The sequence below is a fragment of the Alosa sapidissima genome, chromosome 22, assembly GCF_018492685.1.
Source record: "Alosa sapidissima isolate fAloSap1 chromosome 22, fAloSap1.pri, whole genome shotgun sequence".
In the NCBI taxonomy this organism is placed as follows: domain Eukaryota; kingdom Metazoa; phylum Chordata; class Actinopteri; order Clupeiformes; family Clupeidae; genus Alosa; species Alosa sapidissima.
The window spans coordinates 8,835,354-8,857,853 of NC_055978.1; the positions used below are offsets into that span (position 1 = coordinate 8,835,354).

General features: G+C 44.2%; 1 protein-coding gene across 3 annotated transcripts in view; it reads right to left on the reverse strand.

Moving 5' to 3' along the window:
- Nucleotides 1-22,500, reverse strand: part of ano2b (anoctamin 2b) — a 117,587-nt gene that overhangs the window by 62,474 nt on the left and 32,613 nt on the right. For 2 of the 3 annotated variants that reach the window (XM_042079162.1, XM_042079165.1), the window contains 8 exons: nucleotides 21,902-21,957; nucleotides 21,491-21,538; nucleotides 21,156-21,220; nucleotides 20,922-21,056; nucleotides 18,884-19,044; nucleotides 14,210-14,292; nucleotides 11,469-11,558; nucleotides 8,682-8,771 (listed from right to left, as the gene is read on the reverse strand). In XM_042079162.1, coding sequence (XP_041935096.1) covers nucleotides 8,682-8,771; nucleotides 11,469-11,558; nucleotides 14,210-14,292; nucleotides 18,884-19,044; nucleotides 20,922-21,056; nucleotides 21,156-21,220; nucleotides 21,491-21,538; nucleotides 21,902-21,957 — 728 coding nt within the window. The remainder of the gene's footprint in view (nucleotides 1-8,681; nucleotides 8,772-11,468; nucleotides 11,559-14,209; nucleotides 14,293-18,883; nucleotides 19,045-20,921; nucleotides 21,057-21,155; nucleotides 21,221-21,490; nucleotides 21,539-21,901; nucleotides 21,958-22,500) is intronic. The other variant, XM_042079164.1, reaches the window with a different exon arrangement.

A 22,500-nucleotide genomic window follows, 5' to 3' on the forward strand; every position in this document is an offset into this window, starting at 1 on the left:
TGTGTTGCCGAAACAGTTTGTAGTTACACTTAAAGTCACCTTAAGTCCTCAAGAAACCCTTTAGAACCAAAGTATCAAATGGAACTTTTGTGGACGGCAGCCTTAAAGGGACACCAGGCAACGTTTTCGTGTTAATTAATCATCTTCGTAAGTCGGTATATGGTTAAAGCAACACCAAAGATCTTTCCCTCTGTTGCACGCACGCAATTTGTTTATCCAGCACCGGCTTTGCAAATAACGATGTCCACAGACAAGGTAGAATATGTTGCACGATTTATGAAAGTACGATGTATTGTGACATCAGATGCAAGTCAAATTTGTAGTTTCTTATGTCTCAATCTATCGAACTACAGATCCGCTACCCGATCTGGCAAACCTACATAGTGCGGTTATAGCCGATAAAGGGCCGCAAAGCGAATGCAGAAGTGCCGTTCACTCTGTTACAAGTTGATGAACCACTGAAACGATTTTTGAAACATTATTTTAAGGTACAAAAAACTCTTTGGTGTTGCTTTAAATGACTCATTACGGGGCGAATGAAGGCTCTCTCGCCCGCCCCTACAGCCTGTAGGAAGAATATCCCACTTGCAAGTTCGGTGTATCCTACCCGCCGACCGAAGCAGGATCAGTTTACAGCACAGAGGCAGGCTAACCAAACGCTAGAGATTATTGCAAACGTGTGTATAATGGCAGAGCCTGCGAAGAAGCAGCGAAAACCCTTGACAGAAGACGCAAAGAAAAGGAAAAGAGCTTCAGACCGAGCGAGAGGGAGTTTCGTGGAGAAAAAGCATCAGGCTTGCCTGGTGTCCCTTTAAGCAGTTGGTGTGCCAAATATTTGATGGCTGTATTTGTGTTCTGGGTGATGGAGGAACTGACTCTGGTTATGGGAGGCGGCTGACTGACCGCTGGAAACAACCCCTGACAGTCAGAAGATTTATTTCTTTATAACATGTGATGCAGGAGGAATGTCCTCATTTCACTTGCCCTTCTCAACACCACACAAAGTTCCATCCCTTGAGATATGTTGGCACCGAGTGATCCTGTCCAAACAGCCCCCATACATCATAAAATGAGCCTCACGTCTCTTTCTCTTACCCACAAAATCTCTATTTTACACGATCACAGCCTGAACTTGGTAAACAACAACAGTGCTGTATCTAATTGAGGCATGTGAGAGAATGTGAAGCACTCTCTAATAATGAGAATTTTTCACATACTGTGGATCTCTGTTTTTTGAGGTCATCAAGTAGCCGGTATGAAAAATGACAATAACAATCTACCTAGCTTGAGTTGCTGCAGCCAGTGCTGCAAGACAGCGACAGCGATACACTCTGGGGGCATGATTTTATTTATTTTTTCCTATACCGACAGTACTCTGTGACCTCGACAAACGGAGATCTTTATGGGAAAAATCACCGGAATTCTCCTTTGAGGTCACACAGCACAGGGAGGGCATTATGCTAGTGTAGTAGGGACACAACGTGACACAACAGACCGTCCCGCAGTGAAATCCAGACCTTGAACATCTGGGTCAAGACTGACTGAGGGCGACAGAATCTGGGACGTAGAGCTAAACTTACGACAGGAAAAAGTATCACACCGCCAAACCTGTGGAGACAGAGGGAGAGAGCAGACGGAAAGGGAGAACAGGAGAAGAGAGAGATGGAGTAAGAGAGAGAGAAGGAGAGAGGGAGGGAGAGAGAGGAGAGAGAGAAGGAGGGAGAGAAAGAAGGAGAGCGGGAGAGAGAGAGGGAGGAAGGGAGAGAGAGAAGGAGAAGGGAGAGAAAGAGAGAGAGAGAGTGAGGGAGGGAGAGAGAGAGATGGAGTGGGAGAAAGAGAGAGAGAGAGAGTGAGGGAGGGAGGGAGAGAGAGAGAGAGATGGAGGAAGGGTGGGAGGGAGTGAGGAAGAAATCAATAACCAAGACGTGCCCAAAACAAAAATTAACCTTATCTACTTAGCGGATTAACCGGTCGACCAATAGGATTGCAGCAGAGCAAATCTGACCTGCAGTGGGAGCTCTGTGCTCATCGATCATACAGTAAGCAGCTTCTCATGCTCTGGATACCACTGCCCAGGGATCACACACACACACACACACACACACACACACACTCATGTACACACACATACACTCGTGTACACACACACACACACACACACACACACAGTTAAATGTATAATTTCTTAATACAGAGAAAGAATTGCAGGTCACAGTTATGCACAGATCTGGACTAGACACAGAATGCTAGACACACGACACAGACTACTCCACTTTTATCAGCCCCACGCCAAGTGATTATGAATAGAAATGACATTGCTATCTCCAGATGGACACACTACTTATTGTGGCAGAAAGCCATGTACGCACGCATGCACGCACGCACGCACACACGCACACATGCACGCACACACACACACAGGCTGAAGCACTCAAATTCCTCCCTCCACTATTACCACACGCCCACAACATTGTCAGACATCATGGTTTAATCACAAGAAATCTTCTGAGATCTGCTGAGAATACCTCCAATTTACAATCATCTGAGAGAGAAACCACAGCTAGTACTATTCCTCGGCCAAAGTCTCTCGAGGAATCCAATTCATATTGGCAATTTAGCATAAAAATGTAAATTCGAAGGAACGCATATTCATTGGGTTTTACTCAATGAGTATCAATATTACAAAATGAACACTGTATAGAATCATAACAAAGAAAGCAATGCTATAGTACATGTTTCTCTCTGTCTGTCTCTGTCTCTCTCTCACACACACACACACACACACACACACACACCTATCAAGTCACCTCAAGGGAACTAATCCAAAACACACACACACACACACACACACACACACACACACACACACACACACACACACACACACACACACACACACACACACACATCACAATTCACCTCAAAAGAACCACTCCAAAACACACACACACACACACACACACACACACACACACACACACACACACACAGTGACACAAAAAGCTGGCGCAGGTCTTCCTAATCTGGGATTACAGCACTAGAGCAGTGAGCTACTGGGGGAGGCTAAGAGGCTTGTGAGCCCTGGGCCTGTAGCCATGGCGGCCTAACAGCAGACCGACCACCGCCGATTACTCGCAGCCGCACCGACGACAACGAAAACGGGGGCAACAGGCTCGCCTCGGGGACACCTAACAAGATTAGACCCGGTTGGCTGCACACCTAGCCAAACAGGTACACTGCCAGGTGCCACAGCCATGATACTGGATATCGAGTCACCGAGCGACTCAGGCTTGGGTCTTCTCACAGCGGGCACTTTGGATTGGGTGGTCGGTGGTGGAGTGGAGAAGTGAAAGATAATGGTCTACTTGCTCTATTTCATTTGGAAGGCACACCATGAAAACAACCAACATAACAGGCCATCTGTTGAGCCTCTGCTGCCTGCCAATAGGCTTAGGTGCAAGGGGTGAGGGTCACATACAATTTAGGTTACATGACAAGTGGTCGAGGTGACAGTGCTGACAAGGAAGTAGGTTCTGGGAAAAGAAATAGAAAAAGAGAGAAATTCAACAATAAAAACATGAGATCAACATTTCTAATTAAAGAAACAAACTGAACTTGTAAAATGCTCAGATATTCAGTGGGTGATTATTCTTAAGGATATTCCTCTGCTACAGGGACACTCAATGACTAAGCCATAATATCCACTACCAACTGAGAGAATATCCTAACGTGAAAAAGGAAAAACATCTGAACCTAATTCAAATCCCAAGACTGTGAGACAACAGTTAGCACACAACAGGTGAGCTAAAAACCACATTGATGGAAGCAACAACAGGTGGATCAACAACAGGTGGATCTTTTTCTACTTCTGAGGCAGGTAATTAAATTTCACTTGGTCCGACTATCCAAAGATGACCCACTGGAACAGGACACAAGAGAGAAAAAAATAATGAAAAAAAAAATAGTTTGGATTCCCTGCCAGGTGGATTATGGGTATAATTACATTCCTGCCACTCAGATCATTCAGTGTCAAATCAATGTCACAACGGTAGACAAGAACAACAACCAAGATGGCATTCACAAATAAGATCACAGTCACCATTAAGAGACGCCACACTTGTCAGGTTAATGTGTGAAATTAGACAGAAAGGGCTGGTGAATCATGGGCAATCGAGGTTAAACGCAAACGGTGTGCCCTAGATGTTCCTACAGCAGCTGCCCTCAATGACATTGACTGGCTAATTGAAAGCATTTGTATCAAAACAATATCATAAAAATAGGTGAGTGGAGATGGAACACCAGAGGAGACGTCCTCCTCCCTTGTGCACCGTGTACCAGAAAATCTGCTTTTGATTTCTATAAAGATTAATGGCGGGGAAATTGCTCTCCCTCTCTCCTTCCCTCTATCGCTCTCTCTATCTCTGGGTCAGATTCATTCACACCTTCTCTCTGCCTTTCTTTTGCTCCTTCTTCCCCTACACCTCAACCCACACACTCTCTCTCTCTTTCTCTCTCTCACACACACACACTCTCTTCGGTTTTCTCCCTCCCTCTCTAAGAAAAAAGGAAGAGAGAGAGGGAGGGAGGGATAGAGAGAGAGAGAGAGAGAGAGAAAGAGTGAGGTCAGAGGGAGAAGTGAAATAAAGAGTCAGCATCCTGAGGTGAGCGGAGGCGTAGGTGGAGGCCAGAGCGGAGGCGTTGCTTTGTCCCCTGAGGGGGCAGCCACCCGACTGTAACTGATCTAATGACCTTATCCTCCACTAAACCCTCCTCTTAACAACATAACCGCACGCATGCGCACACACACAGACACACACACACACACCTGTATAGTCACAGGCTGCATTGCTTTCTTCTGTGTTGGTTTGGGATATCCCCAACGGATCACTTGTTTCTCAGAATCTAGACTTGTTTTTGCTGTGAAGCACACACACACATGTATAGACAGGTGGGTGTGTAACTACACAGGCGGCATTGCTTTCTACTGTGTGTTGGTTGGGATATCCCCAACGGATCGCTTAGATCCCAACGGGTCGCTCTTTCTCAGAATCTAGACTTGTTGTTTTTGCTGTGAAGCCTACACTCACACACACACACACACACACAGACACACACACACACACACACACACACACACACACACACACACACACACACACACACACACACACACACACACACACAATCATTAACACAGATTACCCTAAGGACAGGTATTCCTGGAACTTCCTCTGACAGAACAATGAAAATCCAACTCATCCCTTTTAAAGATCTCAATGACTCAGCTCTCAGCTCCAGTCAAGAATCTGTAGATCTATATCTGCGGATCACCACACACAGATTCATCATGGACTATGACATCATGGATTTCACAGAAACCTGGTTAAACAACCAGCGCTATCAAGCTAGCAGGATGTTGCACTTTTGAGCAAACAGAAGAGTCTGTCTGACGACCAGAGATGGGAGTTTGGGGGGTTTGGACAAAACCTGGCGCACGGACACTACCATCACCAAGAGTCACTGCTCAGCTAGCCCAGAGTATCTCATGGTTAAGTGTACACCTTCAGACAGACAGACAGACAGGCAGGCAGGCAGGCAGAGAGACAGACAGACAGACAGACAGACAGACAGACAGACAGACAGAAAGACACACACACACACACACACACACACACGAGGCTGCATCATTGCTTTCTACTGTGTGTTGGTTTTGATATCCCCAATGGATCGCTTAGCTGGATTCTCAGAATCTAGACTTGTTGTTGCTGTGAACCCTTTACACACACACACACACACACACACACACACACACACACACACACACACACACACACACACACACACACACACACACACACACACAATCATTAACACAGATTACCCTAAGGACAGGTATTCCTGGAACTTCATGTGACAGAACAATGTAAATCCAACCCATCCCTCATCAAGATCTCAATGACTCAGCTCTCAGCTCCAGTCAAGGATCACCACACACAGACTCACCGACAACAACCTGTCCAAAGAGCTCACTGTGGACTACAGGAAGTCAAAAGCTAACACACACACACCCCCATCCTCATCAACGAGACTGAGGTGGAGCTTGTCACCAGCTTCAAGTTTCTGGGTGTCCACATCTCTGAAGACCTCTATTGGACCTCTACCCCGATCAAGAAGGCTCACCAGCATCTCTTCTTCCTGAGGATACTAAAGAAGGTCTACCTGTCTCCTCAGATCCTGGTGAACTTCACCCCACTCCCCTCCAGGAAGTGTTAAAGGTCTCTCCGCACCCTGACCAGAAGGACCAGAGCAAGCTTCTTCCCTACGGCTGTCACCCTAATGTACACTAACCCCCACCCCCCCCCCCATCACCTGTCTGTACTGTTAATACTGAACATACACTTGTTACTGTTACTGCACATACACTTGTTACTGTTAATACAGTTCATTGCACATACCTGTACAAACTGTACATATCTGTCTATATTGACCATACTGCATATCCATACCATCCTTACTCTCACTACCCTGCAGGAGATCTACAAGAAAAGACTATGTACCAGGGCCCAAAGTATTGTAAAGGACTCCTCACATCCTGATCATGGACTTTTCAAAAGACTGAGGTCAGGCAAACGTCCCTACTGCTACAAGACCAGAACAGAGAGACTGAGGAGGAGCTTCTATCCTCAAGCAATCCGTATCCCGTAACACACACAAGACTATATATCCTTTTTTTTATTACACACTTACACATGGACTGTACACACACTTCACTTTTCATTCTCTCTTGCTATTTATTAAAATATTTCTTGATTTTTCTTTTCTTTTCTTCACCAAAAGAAAATTTCACTACATGCTTTACGTTAGTATTGCTATGTATGCGACAAATAAACCTCCTTGTATCCTTGTATCCTTATGGATTCTGCTCTTATAATGTTACTGTTAATACACTGCACATATCCCTACTGTGAACCATGCCACTTGTATAATGTATACTGGACTATACTGTATGTCATATACTGTTTACACTGCATTACCTGTCTATACTGTTCACATTGCACTCTTCTGCTTTTTTGCACTTCTGGTTAGACGCTAACTGCATTTTGTTGTCTCTGTACTTGTACTCTGCATAATGACAATGAAGTTGAATCTAATCTAATCATCTAATCTAATCTAATCTAGAAGCAGTACATTTAAACACACTGAAACGAATCCACAAAGACAGAAAGGCATTGGCGGACAACCTGTGCTGGACAGCTTTGTCCCCTGTTGCTCACTCGACTGTGTCATTTAAAAATAACAAAAGTTTTGTTTCAGGGCACCAGCCAAAAGTCTATGAATTGGAGCAGCACTTCTGTCTTTGAAGGACACTACAACCCTTAAGTGCTGGAAATATCCCCCCCCTCCGGGAGAGCTGCATATATGTGTGTGCAAGGGCTACCTACCACCACCCCACCCCCCTCCCCACACACCCCTCCATAGTCCCCCATCCTTGAAAAGAAAAGAGTGCCCAGGAGATTCATGAAAGAGTGTGAGACCACATGGTCTATCAGAGGTACACTCCTAGAGAGAAAATCTATCTGCTATCGGAATGTCATGTGAATGAGCACAGTATTCTTAGAACAGAACTCCGGACATAAATCTAGAACGTATTTGCATGACTTCAAGGATTCTTTTTTTTTTTCTGACACTGAAACAAGTAGAACTTTTAAGAGATTTACTCTGGGGCACTTCTGTTGTTTTAAAATGTGCTAAATTTGATAAATGAATGAGACTGGACTTGACTTGACCTGAGCCTTGAAGGTGAAGCATCACAGCAATTGAAGTAGAATTAGGGATTCTAAAATAGGAGTCAGTGAGTCCACCTAACTATATTGATAGGTCAGGCTGTTTATCCACAAGGCCTTTGTTGATGGTGACAGAGAAATAGGATTAGAATCTGGGCTTGAATTGGACATGTCTAACGGTTAGGTCTGTAGCTGGCAGATTCAGTAAGGGAGACAGGGTTAGCTTAAGGTCACTTGGTTGACAAGTAATTGAGACTTGGAGCCAGTTAAGAGGCACCTGATAGTTCATAAATTATGCAGACACTGTTCTTACAGTGTTTAAAACAGGCTACTAAAAAAAGAGTTAAAGCAACCTGATTTTGTTCTCTCTCTCTCTCTCTCTCTCTCTCTCTCTCTCTCTCTCTCTCTCTCTCTCTCTCTCTCTCTCTCTCTCTCTCTCTCTCTCTCTCTCTCTCTCTCTCTCTCTCTCTCTCTCTCTCTCTCTCTCTCTCTCTCTCTTTCTCTCTCTCTCTAAGAGTGTAGCCAGGAGAAAAGAAGGAGGACACAACACCCACCCATCTGCATGCTTTCCAAGTGCAGGACCCCTCTCTTTGTTCTTCTCCTTCAGACTACAAGCACCGATTCACATCAGGTGGACAAAGCAGCTACTGTAGCTCAGAGTCCAGCTAGTATGCCTGTCATTCTCCCTCTGTTGTGTCAGATCTTAGAACGTCTTAGAACTCAGACCTTAGAACATTCTCCCTCTCACACCGGAGGGGGAGAGAGGAGGAGCAGAGAAGAAGGCACAAAGAGGAGGAGGAAGATAAGGAGGAGGAGGAGGAGGAGGAGGAGAAATTGAGCAGAGATTGTGGCGCTCAAGCAGACAGCAGGAGAGCGCCAGGGAGGAAGGAGCGTTACCGTGACTCCCGTTGCCGTGGCGAACAGCAGCCCCCGTCTCCACTTGTCCAAACCGGCCTCCCCCCCACACTCCTCCACTGACCTGTTAGGCTAGGGACACACAGGGCAGACTGGGTCAGAGATGGAGAGAGAGAGAGAGAGAGGAGGAGGAGAGGAGGGGGGGTGACAGGGGAAGAGGGAGAGAGAGAGAAGCACAAATGGAGGTGTGGGAGAGAGGGGGAGAGAGCAGAGACTAAGAGAGAGCGAGAGAGAGAGACAGTGAGCGAGTGAAAGAGAGAGAAAGAGAAAGAGAGACACAGCGAGGAGAGACAGCGAGTGAGAGAGAGAGAGAGACAGGAGCACAAATTGAGGTGTGGGGGATAGACAGACAAACAGATTTGGAGGCAAATACACACCAGGCACCAGTAAGCCATGAAGCCTGAGGTAATGCTAGGCTTTTAGTCCTTGGACCAACATGCCCCAATGGCACAGTGCAGATGCACACACACACGGACACACACACTAAATAAACCTGGGAGTTGTGGTCCAGTGGTTACATGGATTTTGTGTAATTTCCTGCTCTGACAACCTCCCCGTTCCACACACAAACACACACACATTTTACCTCCAGGAGTCTGACCAAAAAGCAACAACAAATTTTGAACTGAGAAGAGTTGAGAACATGTCAGCCATGGGTTTGGTTGCTGAGCACAATAACATCATATCACCGCCCCCCCCCCCCCCACCATCACCACCACCACCACCATCAACACACACACACCACCACCACCATCAACAACACACACACACACACACACCACCATCACCACCACCACCACCACCACCATCAACACACACACACACCACCACCATCATCAACACACACACACACACACCACCACCACCATCAACACACACACACACACACACCACCACCACCACCATCAACACACACACACACACACACACACACACACACACACACACCACCACCACCATCAACACACAAATCACTTAAATCCTGACAAAAATAAAAGTTCAATATGCTGACAGTGATCTAAAACTGCCCCCTGATCGATTGCACTTTTTTTGTCAAGTTTCTCAGCGTCGAACAGAGAACTATCTGAAGAATCTAGACAGACTGTGGTCTGAAGTAGCGAAGCTGTCTGAGTTTTTGGGATATTTTGGTCCAATCAAAGGAAGGGAGCAGAACAGCAGTGGTTGTAAAAGGATAAAGTGCCTCAATGAAGCCTAAAGGGGAGTCTGACATTGTCCTAGAAAGCGAGTGCCACTTTGACCCCAATTACGCTCAAGAGCGAGAGAAGGTGGCAGCCTGGCAGGTAAAAACTGTGTCCTGTGAAGGAAATCAGACCACTTCCTCCTCAAATCAGACAGTTTAGACACATTTGATAAGGGTTACTTGCTTATCCAGTATCAATTTAGTGTGTTTGACCAAAGATTTACTGCATGTGTTTCCATGAAAAAGAGAGATAATCAGAGGTCTATCTGAATATAAAAAATAATCATAAAACAGGAAGCAGGGATATTATGCTCTACCCAAAATAAATAAATCAATTGACTAATGAAAGTGGAAAGAAAAGTGTCGTTTTCCACTAGATTTCAAAATGAAATAAATGTGAACTGATGGCAAAGGGGCAGATTATAAGAGATACGGCTTGGCATAATTTTCAACCATTTGTGCACACTAACTTGAAAATTGAAAGCAGCATTATGGTCATTATATGGCATTATGGTAAAAAAAGGCTGAATTTTGGTCTAAAACTAGCAATCTAATGACCTAAAAGCGTTCAAAAACACAACAGCTGATCCCGTTTGCACTGATGAAAATGTGCTCTGATGTCTTTTGGAGATATTACAGTGGATGCTGTTCTGTAAAAGGCTTTTTAAAAAATAATTCTGTAGGGTGTTCCACACCAAACCACAGAACTACACAGTACAAACCAAAGATTCTAGAGCGGAGCTCTGTTCTAGAATCGTTGGTACAAACCCTGCATGATGAGTGATAATGATAAATGTGTTTGTCTGTCCTTGATCCTATTCCGCATACCATCAAACTTAATTGATTATGCCAGAAGTAAACGATTATTACACATTGCAGTTTCAAGCTGAGAGAGAGAAATAGATATGTCTCACTCTAAAGTGTTATCCATCCTAAAGGCAGAAGAGACCTTTCTGTCCTGTACATTTTAACGAAACAAGAGTGGTCATTCAACACAAGAATACCACTCTTTCCTTTCTTCTTCATATGACTCTAGGGGTATATACTAGGGGTGTGAATCTCTCATGTAAAAGACGATACGATTCGCATCTAGATACATGGGCACGATTCGATACAAGAAAAGATACATGTTCATAAAAAACGATTCAGTACGATTCGATGCGATTCGATGCAATTTGATGCAGTTCAAGAATGGAAAGCATTCTGAAAGATTTTTTATCATTTGCTCAAGGTGCACATTCATTTTATATTATCAGTTATCATGGTCATGGTTGTCAATTAGGCAAAAAATGTGTGAATATGATTATCTAAACTGAGGTTTGTTTCATATACTGTACTGTATTGAAATGAAAAAAGAATAGTCTACATTTCAGTCAAACACAGCAGCCAAATACAACATATTTTTTTATAGACTTCTGTAAATAGTCTACAGGGGACCATGAAAATAAAGCATGACGTGTTGATAGTTTTTGTGAGTCCAACTTGGTTTTGGTTCTTCTGCAGGGGACCATCAAAATAAAGTATGGCAGAACAGTGTTGATAGTTTTTGTTTGTTTGTTTGTTCCAACCTCATTTTTATTCTTCTTTTTCATCTTCTTCTTCCTCTGCCGCTGCCTCTTCTGGAGAAGGATGGTTTCGTATTTGGGCCTTGGGTGTTCCTATGAATACATACAGACAGGAGAGAGAGGGAGGGAGGGAGAGAGGGAAAGAGAGAGAAGGAGGGAAAGGGAGAGGGAGAGAGACAGAGACAGAGACAGAGAGAGAGAGAGAGTCACTACAGATTGCTCTTGTAGTGTCCTAAATGGTCTGAAGACTTTTTTGAGAGGAGACGATCACTACTGGAAAGGGACAGACAAAAATAACCGAAGGACCAACGAGGGGCTGAAATCTGGGCTGTCGTGTTGAAAGAAGTCTTGGGGTCACAGCCACCAAAAAAATAAAATAAAATAAATAAACAGAAACATAAATCTAACCTGAGCTCCATCCTTGATAGAAAGATGCCATTTCAGGTGGAAATAGGCAATAGCTTGTGACAACATCCTCCTACTGAGGGGTCACTGCAGTGTAATGCAAACACTGGTTCAGAAAGTACTGTGGTGGTTTTGGGATGAGACAAGTATGAGATGACATGGGAATTTGGGTGGTAGCTGAACTTTTTGGAGCTGTTGAAACCAGAATAAGTATCACTGTGTGTGTTTGGCCAAGTGGTAACTTGCATAATCCTCTCAGCCCTATTAATTCAGCATTAGTACACAAATCTTGTCAACAACCATAACCCAGAACCCTCTTTCTAACCTCAAATGGGGGTGGTGAGGGCGACGGTAGCATAGTGGCCAGGAAGGAATTACATTGGATGGGCAAGATATGGGGCTTTCTAAAATTGATAGTTCCGGTCCTTGATTGTTGATGAGGTTATTATGGGATGGTTGTCAGGTTGTGTCTGGTGCTGTTGTAGGTGTTATATGGGATGGTAACCCAGCTGAGTGTGGTAATATAGTGGTTATCATATTAAGGTTGCCCAGTTTAGTGTGCTGTTTTAGGTGTTATTATGGGGTGGTTTTCTAGTCGAGTGTGATAATATAGTGGCTATTATGAGACGGTTGCCCAGTTGAGTGTGCGGTTTTATGTGTTATTATGGGATGGTAGCCCACCCAGCAGAGAGTGGTCCTGCTGGGGTTATTTTGGGATGGTTGTCTGGTTGAGTGTGCTGTTTTAGGTGTTATTATGGGATGGTTGTCAGGTTGTGTGTGGTGTTGTTGGAGTATTATGGAATGGTTGTCAGGTTGTGTGTAGTGTTGTTGTTAGGGGGTATTAGGAGATGGCTGTCAGGTTGTAAGTGTGGTGCTGTTGTAAGGGGTGTTACAGGATGGTGGTTGTCAGGTTGTGTGTGATGCTGTTGTAAGGCTTATAATGGGATGGTTGCCAGGTTGTGTGTCGTGTTGTTGGGGTTATTAAGGGTTGGTTGTCGGGTTGTGTGTGGTTGTGATGGTCTAGCTACGACCGCACATGACTGGTGACCTGTCGGCACTCGTCTGCTACGCATCAGCTGATATTTGCGCACACACACAGACACACAACACGTACACTCATACATGGGCCATTGCTATGTGGCTAGCACTTTTAAGATGTGTAAGAAACGACACAAGACGGAGCTATTAGCAATGGTGGCACGTTTATTGTTTGTCTGAATTATACGCATAAGCTTGAATGTTTGTCAACTGATAGCTACCGATTTGCTTTCATGGCATCGTCCTCTCGTTCCGGCTTCTGAAGGTCGGGTGGCAAAGGAGGGCCGACTGGATGCCATGGACTGTTTATGGGTTCCGGGCGGTATTGGACCGTTCCATTAGGTTAATTGGTTGTGGGGGATTTCGAGATTGTCCTGATCAAGCCGCATCGATGATCAGTCCTACCACATGTAACCAAGTCTGTTATTTAACAATGTATTTTGCTAATTTTGCTAGTGACATTATGATGTATATTTATGCTTGTGGCCCAGGGTCTGTCTTGTCTATTGTGTGTTAATTGGTTGTTTAGTGTTTACCTGTCTATGTTAAATGGTGCTGGCCGCCAGGTATATGTTCCCCTCTGTCTAGTCCGATGTTAGTCTTGTCTGGCCTATGTGATGTGTAGGCTACTGTGAGTACTATGACTCTGTTACAAACCCGCTGTAATAATTAGAAGCTAAAGCAGATTTTTCATACTGGTTCAATATCACAATTTTGGAAGATTATTATTGTTAAAAATTTTTCTGTGCATTTTTCTATGGACTCTTCTGCTTGGCCGTTCGATCCAAGCCAAATAATAAATTACCGTCCATCTTCAACTACTGCCTCTGCTTCTTTGGCCACGCCCACATTGGTTAATGTTGAGTGTTTTGTTGTTGGGGTTATTATGGGATGGTTGCCCAGTTGAGTGTTTTGTTGTTGAGGTTATTATGGGTTGGTTGTGAGGTTGTGTGTGGTGTTGTTGGGGTTATTATGGGATGGTTGTGAGGTTGTGTGTGGTGTTGTTGGGGTTATTATGGGATGGTTGTCAGGTTTTGTGTGGTGTTGTTGGGGTTAATATGGGATGGTTGTCAGTTTGTGTGTGGTGCCGTTGTAAGGGATATTATGGGATGGTTGTCAGGTTGTGTGTGGTGCTGTTGAGGTTATTATGGGATGGTTGCCCAGTTGAGTGTTTTGTTGTGAGGGGTATTAAGGGATGGTTGTCAGGTGGTGTGTGGTTTTATTGTGGTTATTATGAGATGGTTGTCAGGTTGTGTGTGGTGCTGTTGTAAGCGGTATTGTGATACGGGTTTCTCACTCACCTCCTCCTCTTCCATGCCAGTCAGGTCCCAGCAGTGGTTCAGGCTAATCTGTCTGCGCTTCCACTGTTCCAGAAACGTGACCACTAGGGGTGTACACAAACACACACACACACACACACACACACACACGTAAAGACATTTATGCATACACACACACACACACATAAAGGCATTTATGCATACACACACACATAAAGGCATATATGCGCGCGCACGCACACACACACACACACACACACACACACACACGTAAAGGCATGTATGCATACACAAACACCTACTGTAATATGTGCCCACGCGGAGGCAAACACACACACACACACACACACACACACACACACACACACACACGTAAAAGTCCATTTGCACATAAAGGTGCATACAGACATACACAAAACACAGAGACACACAGATACACAGACACACACGTTTTTAGAGCTTTTGATTATTTTAACCCATGCAGTATTGATTGGCATTTTGTTTACAGTGATGAATAGAAGTGGTGTTAGATTTAGAGTGATGGTCTCGGCCCTTTCATGGTCGTCAGATGACATTCAGTGTAGCCTACAGTTCAGGCTCAGTTGACAGTTTGCTAAAAAGCCACTCACACACACACACACACTCAAAGTTTGCTGTCCATTACATAATGAACCATTACAGTGTGTATAGTGTTACCGGAAACTTTTTTTTTTTTAACATGCTCCAAAGTGCCAAAAACTTAAGCACATCAAGTGTCCCTGATGCTTGATTGAGTTACAGCAAACCTCAGAGGGAACACTTCCAAAAAACAGACTCTCATCCATGTGTACGCGTCATCCTGCCATCACAAAGGTACCCAAATGAAATTTAAAGCCATGGCTTCTGATTAAAATTCAGTCCAAACATCCAAACACAGCATGGCAAAGCACATCACACACAGAACCTTCTAGAAAGACCAGAATGATCACAGTCCGTCCGGTACGATACCGTGTACCCCAGGCAGAGGACAATCATGAATACGTAATGGGCTGCCCGGTTCTTCAGTGGAGGTCCCGCTATGAGTAATAATGCATTGGCCCTCTCTCAACGGCACAGGTGAGTGAAAGACAAGATGCTGTCATCCCACCCGGGGGGGGGGCAAGAGAAAAGGGGGGTGAGAGAGAGAGAGAGATGGGGATGGAGAGGGAGGGAGGGAGGGAGGTAGAGAGAGAGAGAGGGAGATAGAGATGGAGGGTGTAAGAGGAGAGGATGGGAGCAATAGGAGAGAGAGGAGAAAGAAAGAGAAGAAAAGGAGGAAGTGGAGGGAGCGAAAGTGAGAGAGAGAGACAAAGCAAGCATCAGGCCATGCCACAACCGCTCAATCCCACGCCGAGTACTGACAGCAGCAGAAACACAATAACCCTGCCCATTCAGACAGCCAGAGAGAAAAAAAGAGAGAGGGGGGGGGGGGGAGGTAGACAGCAACAGATAGATAGCTAGATAGATAGATTGTGGGGCAGCCGTGGCCTACTGGTTAGCGCTTCAGACTTGTAACCGGAGGGTTGCCGGTTCGAACACCAGTAGGCACGGCTGAAGTGCCAGGTTGAGCAAGGCACCTAACCCCTCACTGCTCCCCGAGCGCCGCTGTTGTTGCAGGCAGCTCACTGCGCCGGGATTAGTGTATAAGTATAAGTATAACTATATATACTCTTTTGATTCTGTGAGGGAAATTTGGTCTCTGCATTTATCCCAATCCGTGAATTAGTGAAACACACTCAGCACACAGTGAACACACAGTGAGACACACTCTCAGATAGATAGATTATCTATCTAACTATCTATATATCTGTTGCTGATAGATACTGTAGATAGATAGATAGATAGATAGATAGATAGATAGATGGAGGACGAGACAGAGATAGACAGGGAGAGACTGAAGAGCATGGCCAAGAGATCTCCGCACAGCTTGGGCTCTCTGCACCACTCCTCCTTTCTCACCATTTCCCTCCCTCCATCTTACCCATCACACCATCCAATCTATTTAGAGTTGTGCTATATCTTCACATACTGTGATCTTTCTTCTATATCGTAAGAATTGTTCAGATAGCGATATTGGCCATATAATTGCACAAGGATAATTTGCATAGCTTTGGGATCAATTGCACATATTTCCATATGCAAACAGGTGCCCATTGACACCCCCCCCCCCCCCCCCCCCCACACCACCTTGTCCACCCTCCTTCCTGATGTACCTCTGCTGTAAGCTTGCCGCACCACAGCAGGACCGATACATTGGACAGGTACACAGGCAACAGGTACACAGGCAACAGGTATGCAGGCCCCTGCTGCTCCCTTGCTCAAGTTCATGAAGAGGGGAGAGTAATGTGTTGTCTACTAGCAGGGCATGCGTAAGACAATACAGGCAGGAGAGAGGCTATCAGGCGCCTCCAAAACACACAATATCAGGCTCTGATGAAAGTAATTATCAACCATGCATGTAGTGTAGACTGTGTGAAGGAGTAGACTTTCACCGTCATGTCGGTCTAAAGACTGGGATACTGTATGCTCAACTCAAGTATCCACTCACACTACAACAGAGAGACAGCCAGACAGGCAGGGCTGGTTTAAATTCATGCATGTGTCGTTTGGCTCAACCTTATGGGAACATCATATGATCTGTATAGATTCTGTATAGATGTAGATAAGAAATAAAGAAATGAAGAGAATGAATGAGGAAAGAAAGAAAGAAAGAGAGAGACAAAAGATAGTGAAAGTAAAAAAAGAAAGAAAGAAAGACAAACAGAGAAAGGTGATCAGAAAAAGTGAATGGGTGGCAGATGAAGAACGATAGAAGGAGCGAGAGAGAAAGAGCACGACAGAGAAAGAAAGAAGAAAGAGAGAGAGATAGAGAGTGTGGACAGACATACGGATACACACAGACACTGAGACTGAAAGGAAGACCAGCTGAGAACATTGAGGTAAGTGAGGCTCGTCTTACAGGCAGGTACAAAACAAGTGCGTGCAAAAGGTGATAAGGTGATATGGTGATGTCCTGGTCTGTCCCTATCCCTCCCTACAAGTTTAACTTAAAGGAACATGCTAACACAAGTAATAGGCTAACTGGTGTAACCCACTTCCAATGCCAGACTGGGTTTGTGCATGCACAGAGAAGAGAATGGTATGCATCCTCTCATCTTATACCATGTCCTAACCAGATGCAATGCGAGCAAACATTAGCGCTAAAATCTGTTTAATTCCATTGTTTTCAATTCGAGTGAGCGAACATTAGTGATAAAATCTGTTTAATTCCATTGTTTTCAATTGGAGTGTCCTGACTGCAAGTGACACAAGTAGCGCGATGCAATGTGACGTTTTGAGAGAACTTCTGTCAGACGCCCCGTGTATATTTTCTTTCTGTCGCCCGCATTGCTCTGTTATTTTGAATGACATAATAGAAGGGCATATTTTACAGATTCAGTGTCGACAGATAACATTGACAGTCGCTCGCTCGGATCCTGTTAGGACATGGTGTTACTCTGGGGAAGATGTCGAATAAGCCAATTTCTCAAAAAGTTGGCACATTCCTATTCGGTTATTAAGTGATGATGCAATAATGGGATAATAAGTCTCTTTCCGGGTCCAACGGCTTACAGAGCCGCTCGTTTTTCTCCATAGACAGTAAAATAAACTATTTGTTCCGCTAATCAGAGTAGCCTTTAAGAAAATTGTCATCCTACTACTCAATTGTTGCCTCAACCTAATAAAATCCTATTTTTCACGGAAGCCTGGACATTACCCTTGATTGTATCATCTGGCTGCATAGCTACGTTAATTACTCGGTCAAAGTTAAACGATTTTGTTTTACTCTTACTAAAACGGAAGTGATGTTGACAAGGTTTAGAAGTTGCAAAAACAGGCTGGTTGTGCTAGTAAACGTTTTTTGACAAAAAAGCTGTTGGACCCATGACGTCGGACTTAACAACCAGATAAAGTGAGAGCTAAAGTGCAAGTCTCCAGGTTCGAGTCTGACTGGAGGTCATTTCCCAATCCCACTTTCCTCCGTCACTTGTCGAATAAAGACAGGAAAAGCCTGACAGTATAACATTAAAGTGCTCAAAAGACTTTTTCTTCAAAGCCATCAGAACTGGAGTCTTTATTAAATAATCCAGTGGTATGTGGCTCAAGTCCGTCGCCAGTTTCTCACTGCTTGCTAAATCCTTGTTGTGCTAGATTTGTGCTGTTGTTGTTTTTGATGACGATGATGTCTTAAGTTGTTGATACACTAACCAGCAACACGGATCATCCGATAAGCACATTTTCTCTCAAGGGACAATAAAGTTGAATTGAATTGAACTGACTGAACTTCAGAGTCAGACAAGAATCTGAAAAAAATAAAAATACATAAAAAAGATAAAAATAAGGACAGAGGGAGAGAGATTGCGGGATGGACAAAACAGATAGAGGCAGAGAGAAAGAGATCGGGGATGGATAGAATAGAAAGAGGCATAGAGAGAGAGATTGGTGATGGATAGAACAGAGAGAGGCAGAGAGAGGCCGAGGCCGAAAAACACAGACAGACAGACCGACACAGACACACACCCACACACACAACACACAGAGACAGACAGAGACACAGACACACACACAGACAGACACACACACACACACACACACACACACACACACACACACACACACACACACACACACACATACCCCAAAGAGACATGAAGATGGAGAAGAAGACGGTGGCCGGGTTGTCGAAGAGGTAGCTGGCTCGGGCCGTGCCACAGGCGGTGCTCAGGTGCCAGTAGTCGCAGGCGCCGTCACACAGTGGGCACATGGTGAAGTTCTGCCTGTTGTCACACATCTCCATACTGGCACCACACACACACACACACACACACACACACACACATACACACACATACACACACATACACACACAAACAACAGAGTTGTTGTTGTTTTAGGGAAAAGGCTTAAAAACAGAGATGCAAAAGAGCAGGTCATATTGTGACTGAGAGGATGTTGTTTTGTTTTATTGCAATGAGGTCTTGGAATAGCCTTAGTCTTAGAACAAAAAACAAAACAAAAAAAAACTCATTATTTTTCTTTCAATATTTTTTGTTCTAAGATCACAAAGTAATTTATCCGAGTACAAATCCACACTCAAATCTCTAAAGAAACAGACATAAGCAACTTTTAAGGCTCAGAGACTTCAAAAGGGAAACTTTTCACAGAACAGAAAATGGGAAATATTTTTACATTCTTAGATGCTTCATATTGTATAAATAAGAAGTAAAGAGTATTAAATTGTTAAGAAAAATATTAATTTGCTTTTGGTTATGCATTAGATGATTTCTAATTTCTCTCAGTAATGAAAGCTAAAGTTTTCCAAAGCGTGTCCTCCAAGTGACCTTGAGGAAACCCATTCCACGAGGGAAACAGAAAAAAGTGGGCGTTTGCCCTGAGTTTGTGCCAACCTGAGCCAGCAGATTCTGCCTTGCCAGTCGCTGCCCTTCTGCCCACCTCTCCCTCCTGTTCTCACTAAGGTCCTCCTACCGTCGTACCCTCTTAGCTGCCTTACGCCCACTCACCCTGGCATCCAGTCCCCGTATCACAGCAGGAGCTGGCGCTCTCGCCCGCTTCGCAACATTTAGTTTCAGTTCTTTTTTTTTTTTTTATGTTTTTTTTTTTTTCAGCTCAAAACAACACATTTGTTGGCAAGAAGTTTGCTCTGTCTGCAGAAACAAAGGATTATCACTGCTGAGAGTGTTATCAAAGTTATGAGGTGTAGAATCCTCTATGGGTACCCCTACACTAGCTAAAATAAATAAATAAATAAATAAAATACAAATAAAAACACATTCAGTATGTTTGGATTATTTTTTTGAAGGAATTTGAAGTTCACGTAAAGGATAGATGAAGACATCATTTTTGACCAACTCGTGCCCCCTCAGGTTATTCCCGAAGGTTGTGAGTTAACGTTTCACTAGTTTTTCCTACTTGGTTTCCTAGTTTTGGACATGAACTGCATTAGCTCTTTAAATAGTGTTCGCAGAGAGTGAGCCCTGATTAGGTCTCACTGAAGCCTTCATGCCAAATTCACAAGTCTGAAGCTTAATATTTCTTCTATGAATCATGCCTCCCTCCAGCGCTCTAGATTTCACCCTTTTTCACTTCCATTCGGCTGCTGCTTTTGTCCAAAGCAAGTTACAGGAATCAATTACTACAAGGCCAGCCTCCACGGAACAACTTGTGGTTTAGTGCCTTGCTCAAAGGCACAATAGTGGCAGTTGGCAATTTAAACCAAAGTCCTTTTAGGCAAGTCCCTCCACTCGGCAGCCATATTGCAACGCTTTTTGGGCACTTATCGGGCCTCTATTTCAGCAGAAATGCACGTGCGCAAGGCTTCACGACACCAATCTTGCTCCAGCAGCGAGATCACAACAAATGATTGGCACGATGTCTTCACAACACACCACATGATTGCCTCAATGTATTCACAACACAACACATGATTGGCTCAATGTATTCACATGTCAACGTTTTGCCGCGGAAGGGGTGGGATATGTATAGACAACTGCCATATTGGCGTTACAAACTAACCCTATGCATTTCTATGGAGAATCTTTTGAGTGCTGTGTCTCCTCATTAGAAAGTCTCTGTTTAAACCACAACCTTTCTGGCTACTGCATGCTAGCCCATGCCAGCAGTGCTCTTTAGCCACTACGCTAGGACCTTGACGTACCTGGGCACGTTGGTGTCGACGGTGGCACAGCCGTAAAAGAACACGGTGATGCCCACTATGGAGGCGGGAATAAGCAGCTGGGTGTAGACACCCAACCAGGCAAAGTACAGACCGATCTTCTCTCCAAAGTACTTCCTGGGGTCAAAGGGCATATTCAGAGAAACAGCATTAGGTGGGAATGATTGATTCTTTCCTTCAACATACTTTTGTTGTTTGGACATTATACAATTGTACCTGATATAGTCTACAGGCTGGTACTTGTAGAAAGCTCCATATCTCGCCCACTCATCATGTAATATCTGAAAGACAATGGTCAGAAAAAGCCAACACATCTTTTGATGCACAATATTGTTCAATCAATTAAATAAAATTTTATCTATAAAGCAAAAAAATAAGTGAAATTGTTAGAAACAGAACTGGAACACCTAGAGCAAGCAGTAAGGCTACAGTACTTAGTGCTCGAGTTGTAATACATTGCAACCTCATAAACGTTATGTATATCCCAAAAGTATATTCTCTACAGTGTAAATATTGTTGGTATCCCCACATACAGTATAATATAAACACACCTGTCTGTCGTTTCTCTCCTCACCCTTGGCTGAACCTTTGCAGTCACCCTGCAGATAAGGGAGAAGGACATTAACAACACAGATTAGAGATTGCGGGGAAACTCTATATCTTTACCTATTTGGCTGGCTGGCACTTTTATCCAAAGCGATTTACAGATGTGAATTAATTGCAGGGCCAGACTTCCTGGAGCAACTCGGGGGTAAGTGCCTTGATTGGGAATCGAACTCACCCACCTCCCGTCAACTAAATGAATAGTGCTTCTAATTTCCTTTATGATGGCAGGAAAGTGTGAGGTCCGGTAACCTACTGACAGGTCCATTTTTACATGCAGCAGACACTTTTATTCAAACTGATTTACAACTGACATCTATAGAGACGGTATTGAATTATGAATTCAAAAGGCTACTTACATCATGGAGAGGGAACGCTGCCTCGTAGACCCCTTTAGCTATTAGCGTGGTGATACCTACACAATGAGGACAAATAAACATGTCAATATCCTCAGAGGTCTTTTCCCCTCATCTTAGCAAGGCAAGTAATTTACTTAACAAGGGCAGTCAGATGACAGCAGGCCCTCGCCCCCATCTTGTTATGTTGACCCTAAGGTGGGGATCACATAAGCCAGCAGCAAGCGGCAGGTTTCCTATTGTTCTCTATGGTTCAGCAGCGGAACGGTGGCAGCGCTGGCGGAACGCTAGCGTTGAACAAGCTGAGCGTTGAATTCGGTTCGACTTTCAAACCGCAACGCCAGCGTATTCAATGGACAAACCATTTGTGTTACTTAGGAACGAGATACAACTTATTATGGTCTGAGAGTTGCGCTACGTTTGCCGCTGCCGCTTGCCGATGTGATCCTCGCCTTAAAGGTGTGGGTTTTTGAACATTCTAAAATAAGATTCTCTTCCGCAACAATTGAAGGTTCTAAAATTCTATGTTGAACTCAATGAACCCAGATATTCTTTAGAACATTCATTTTCCAACATACCCGCCACACCGGTATGACGGTACA